This window comes from Malurus melanocephalus, unplaced genomic scaffold, assembly GCF_030028575.1.
Source record: "Malurus melanocephalus ecotype Western Australia unplaced genomic scaffold, MMel_1.1 scaffold_722, whole genome shotgun sequence".
NCBI lineage: Eukaryota > Metazoa > Chordata > Aves > Passeriformes > Maluridae > Malurus > Malurus melanocephalus.
Window position 1 is genome coordinate 117,783 of NW_026623954.1, and position 4,433 is coordinate 122,215.

The 4,433-nt window shown below is 69.8% G+C and overlaps 1 protein-coding gene across 1 annotated transcript in view; it reads right to left on the reverse strand.

Annotated features, from left to right (window-relative positions):
- Nucleotides 1-2,582, reverse strand: part of SORBS3 (sorbin and SH3 domain containing 3) — an 8,537-nt gene extending 5,955 nt beyond the window's left edge. The window contains 7 exon segments of the mRNA XM_057384601.1: nt 56-170; nt 241-304; nt 376-599; nt 683-788; nt 879-1,031; nt 2,123-2,374; nt 2,377-2,582. Of these exon segments, the coding sequence (XP_057240584.1) occupies nt 56-170; nt 241-304; nt 376-599; nt 683-788; nt 879-1,031; nt 2,123-2,374; nt 2,377-2,493 (1,031 nt within the window). The 5' untranslated portion in view covers nt 2,494-2,582.
- Between the last annotated feature and the right edge of the window lie 1,851 nt (nt 2,583-4,433).

Consider the following 4,433-nt stretch of genomic DNA (forward strand, 5'->3'; position numbering starts at 1 on the left):
CGATTTTGGGGGTCCTACACACACAGGGCACCGTGTGTGCCGGTGCCACACTCACCAGTCCATCCCGTTGGGCATTCCGGGGGGCTCGGCCGGTGCTGACCCCCTCCGCCGCGGTCTGGCGGGYGATGGGGGCCCGGTGGCGGGGCAGGAATGGCTGTCCCAGTCGGGCTCTGAGGATGGAGGAGGTGAGCGGGTGCCAGCCCGTGCCACCCCGCGCCACMCCCGCACAGCGGAGCTCACCCGGCAGCTTGCGGTGGATCTGCCGGAACATGCTSCGGTACCAGTCCCGGGGGCTGTCGACGCTCTGCGGGGACACGTTGGGGCGGTGAGGGGGTGACAGWGGGGTGACACCCCCGCCCCGCGCCCCCCACTCACCGAGCGCGATGCCAGGGGCATCCCCGTCTCGTCCACGGGCCCGATGCCACCGTACTTCACCCAGCGCCTCTCCCGCCGCTTGCTGTCCTTGGTCCAGGTGGCCGACCAGCCCGGTGGCCGCGGGCAAGTGGGGGCAGCCCTGGGGCTGGGCGAGGGATGGGCTGGCACCGGGGCACCGGGGGCTTTCGCCTCCTTGGCCGGCCAGGTCTGGTACCAATCGTTCACTGSGGACAAGGTGAGCATCACTCGGGGGAGCATCACTCGGGGGAGCCCCCAGGGGTGTCCCCAAGGATGATCAGGGCTTTACCTGAGTTTTTGGGAGCTCCCTTGCCAGAMTCAGCCGCGCCGGGGCTCTCCGCGTCGTGGAAGTGGAAGTTGAGGGTGTTGGAGCCGCGGTGGCGGATGACGGGCACCTGTGGCACGGGGAAGGGTTGGCACAGGGGCGGCGCAAAGGGATGGAGGGTGAAGCCCCCCGAGTGCCCCGGCGTGTGACAGCCACTCACCCGTGTCACCGTGTGCTGCGGGGACACCTGCGGAGGCGGCTGCAGGCGGGGGACGCTCTCCGTGCCCAGRGCCGGGCCGGGGTCGGGGTGCGGGAGCCGGCCCGCCATGGCCGGGGGGAGCCGGGCTGGGGCCGCGGMGGTCGCTGCCGGTTCCTGTGGGAGAAGCAGCTGAGTTCTTGGGGTTCCGTGTCCTTTCTGGGCATTCCCAGGCTTTTCCAGAGAGGTTGAGGACCCCCAAACCCACCCCCGCTGTAATTCAGAGGCGCAGCGGACACCACGTGCGGGGTGACAACGACCCCAACCCCGACCACGGTGGCACCGTGCCCATCTCAGAGAGCCTCGCGGTGCGCTCCGGAACCAGCCCTGGCACGGCTCCGCAGCTCCTTCTCCAGCCGATCCAGCCCACCCTCCCCGGCTGTGCAGGATGGATCGGGGAAAACACGCCCGGAGCGGGTCGGGGCGATGGCTGCGCCCCGTTCCCCTGGCCCCGGCAGCCCGGCTCGGTGCCCGCCCGYCCGGGCACGTGGCGGCAGCAGCATCGCCAGCCCGGGAGCGCTGCCAGTGCCAGGAACACGACAGGGCAGAAATATTTCCCCGCCCTGCAGCGCAAACAGGGAGGGAGAGGGGACGGAGGGACGAGGAATCGGGAACGAGCGGCCGAGCCCGGCACCGCCCGCCGGGAGGGCGATGCTGTGACTCAGCACGGACCGGGAGGGGGCGGCTGGGGGGGGACGGGACCCCCGGAGGGGCTCCCGACACCGGGATGGCTCCCGGGACCAGCCCGGGGGCTTTTAGGGACACCTGCGTCCTCGTCTCCGTCCCCACGCAGGTGCCCAGCACGGCCAGACCCCGCCTCAAACGGGGTGGACGGAGGCGCTGTCGGGGTGGTGCCAGCCCAGCACGGTGTCCTGTGGGTGTGGGACCCCCAAAATCGGGTTGGGGACCCCCCCGGCTCCCCGTTCCCCGCACCGCCGGAGGCTCCGCAGCCCCAAGGCTGTAATTAACGCTCATCACCCCCGTGGGGAAACTGAGGAACGGGGAAGGGTGTGCCCCGAGGCGCAGAAAGTGCGGTGGAGGCTCCCATCCCCGCCAGGGCACCCCAAAAACCTGCGCGCCATTCCCAGCGCAGCGCCCACACGGGGCTCGGCCCCATCCTTCTCCTCCTTCGCAGTGTCCCCCAAAACTTGTCCCCGGGGSTCCCCTGGGTCACCCCCTCCTCGCCGGCCCCCCCAGCCAGCTCTTACCTCCTGGCCGGTGCCAACGGGGACCCCCGGGAAGCGCCGGAGTTTTGGGGAGCCCCGGGACGAGCGCGACGGAGCTGCGAGAGGCAGGGAAGAAAAATTCACGGCACGAACTTCGCCGGGAGAAGGAGCGGGGGGGCCTCAGCGCATGGCCCGGGGGGGCTGGCGGGGAGAACCCCCCGAGAGCATCCCCCGGGGAGGGTCGGGAGGCACCGTCCTCGCCGGCGTTGGGTCCCCGTGTGCCCCGGTCCCCCCCTCGGGGTGCGCGGCCCCCCCAGCGCTCCCCGCTCTGGAGCGGGGCCGGCCCATTCAGAGTTTCCAGTGACATTTCCAGGGATGGGATCCAGGGAACGGCGCCAAGAGGCTGAACTCATCCCACGCCCCGCGCACGCGTTCCCGCGCACCCGGCCCCGCTTACGAAACGGGGCGAGCCCGGCGCCGCCGGCCCCCCGGAGCGATGGAGWCGGGGACCGGGGGGGATTTTCGGGAAACGRTGGGGAGGGAAGKGCTGGGAGGAGGTSAGGRYTGAGGTGAGGAGCGGGRTTTGTGCTCCYGTGAACCTCCGAGCGCMGGGAGGGGGACGCGGTGGGAGCAGAGCCCCTATCCCTGCTGCCACCCCCTTTYYCACGGGTGACCCTCCRYCCCCTCCGTCCCCTCCATCTCCATCCTCTCYYTTTCCCCGTCCCCTCCATCCCCTCAACATCCCCACCCCGCCAGGGTGAGACCCCCATATGAGACCCCCGTGCCCTGTCCATGTCCCACCTCACCCCCTCCAGCGTCACCAGATCCCCACCCGATGGAGAAATGGATTTGGGGAGGATTTTTGGGAGAGGATGGGGAGAGAAATGCTGAAAGAAGGTGAGGACCGAAATGGGGAGTGGGATCTGTGCTGCTGCGCCCACCCRAGCCCTGGTGTGGGGGTCACAGTGGGGCTGTGACCTCTCCATCCCYCCATCCCCCCATCCCTCAGGAATCCGGGCATGGGAACCCCCATGGAACCCCCCCTGCCCGGCTCTGGGGTGCCCCCCGTCCCCCCTCGGGCGGCTCCCGCACCCACCACTCACCCGCCGGCCGCTTCCTGCTCCCCAAAACTGCTGACACCCCCAGAACGGGGCTGCCCCAGCCCTTCCTCATCCCGYGCGCTCCCACGTGAGCTCCCGGGGGACGGCGGCGTCGCTGCCACCCCTCAGTCCCCACCAAGCTACCCTTCCCTGCTGCCGGGGACGAGGGGACAACGGCAGGAGCCCTGTCTGGCTGTGCCCGGGGGACACGGGGGACACAGGGGACACGGGGGACAAGGTCGGGTGTCCTCCCCCCTCTCACGGCCCTGAGGAACGCAGCGCCCACCCCAAATGCCATGGGAACGGGGTGCCAGCTGGGGACAGCGTGAGCGGGACACGGGCTGGGGACAGGGGCTGGAAAATCCCGGGGTGACAAGGACAGGGAGGGCAGCAGGGCTGGGAAGGGTTAAACCCTGCCAGGGGACCCCAGACCCCATCATCGCTGCCAAGGAGTGACGGTCCCTTCCAGGTCCCCTCCAGGTCCTCTCCGGGTCCCCTCCAGGTCCTCTCCGGGTCCCCTCCGGGCCACCAAATGACACCTCGGGATGTCGCAGCACCCTTTGGCGATGCGAGGAGCACCCCCCCTTCCCCGCAGCCCACCCTGGGGTGCCAACACCCCCCGCCCGCGCCCCCCACTCACCTTCCCCGTGCCCGGAGCGGAGCCTCCAGCGCCGGCCCGGCCTCGGTCCCTCCCTCCCCGCGGCTCCCAGCACCAGCCTCCGCTCACAGATAAATATTTAACGCKCAGCCCGGGCCGGGATTAACAAAGGGCGAGTGTTTCCTGTTTGCTCAGCGCGGCGATGCCAGCCGGGAACGTGCGGGCCGGTGCCGGGGATGCTCCCGGGGATGCTCCCACCGGGCAGGGATGTTCCGGAGCMCCCCGCTGCCGAGCGCGGGGTCGGGGAGCGGTGCTGGGTGCTGGGGGCTCCCCTAATTTTGGTGGGAACACCCAGGAAAAGGGTGGGAGAGCYGGAGCGTCCTGCTCCGGGCGCGCCCTGGATGTTTCCTGCGGTTGGGAGCGGGAATGGTGTCGGGAACCGGGAGCACGTGGGGAGCTGAGCTCGAGGAGAGGCTGAAATCCCGAAGGAAAAGGGGCTGAGATTGGGAAAAACACCCTGGAGTCCTTCAGAGATCATTCTGAGGATTCAGCTGTTCCCGGGGAAGAGGGGATGGATCCCAGGGGAGAAATTCATGGTTGGGATTGGGTTGGAAACAGGGGATGGATCCCAAGTGAGCAATTCACAGTTGGGAAG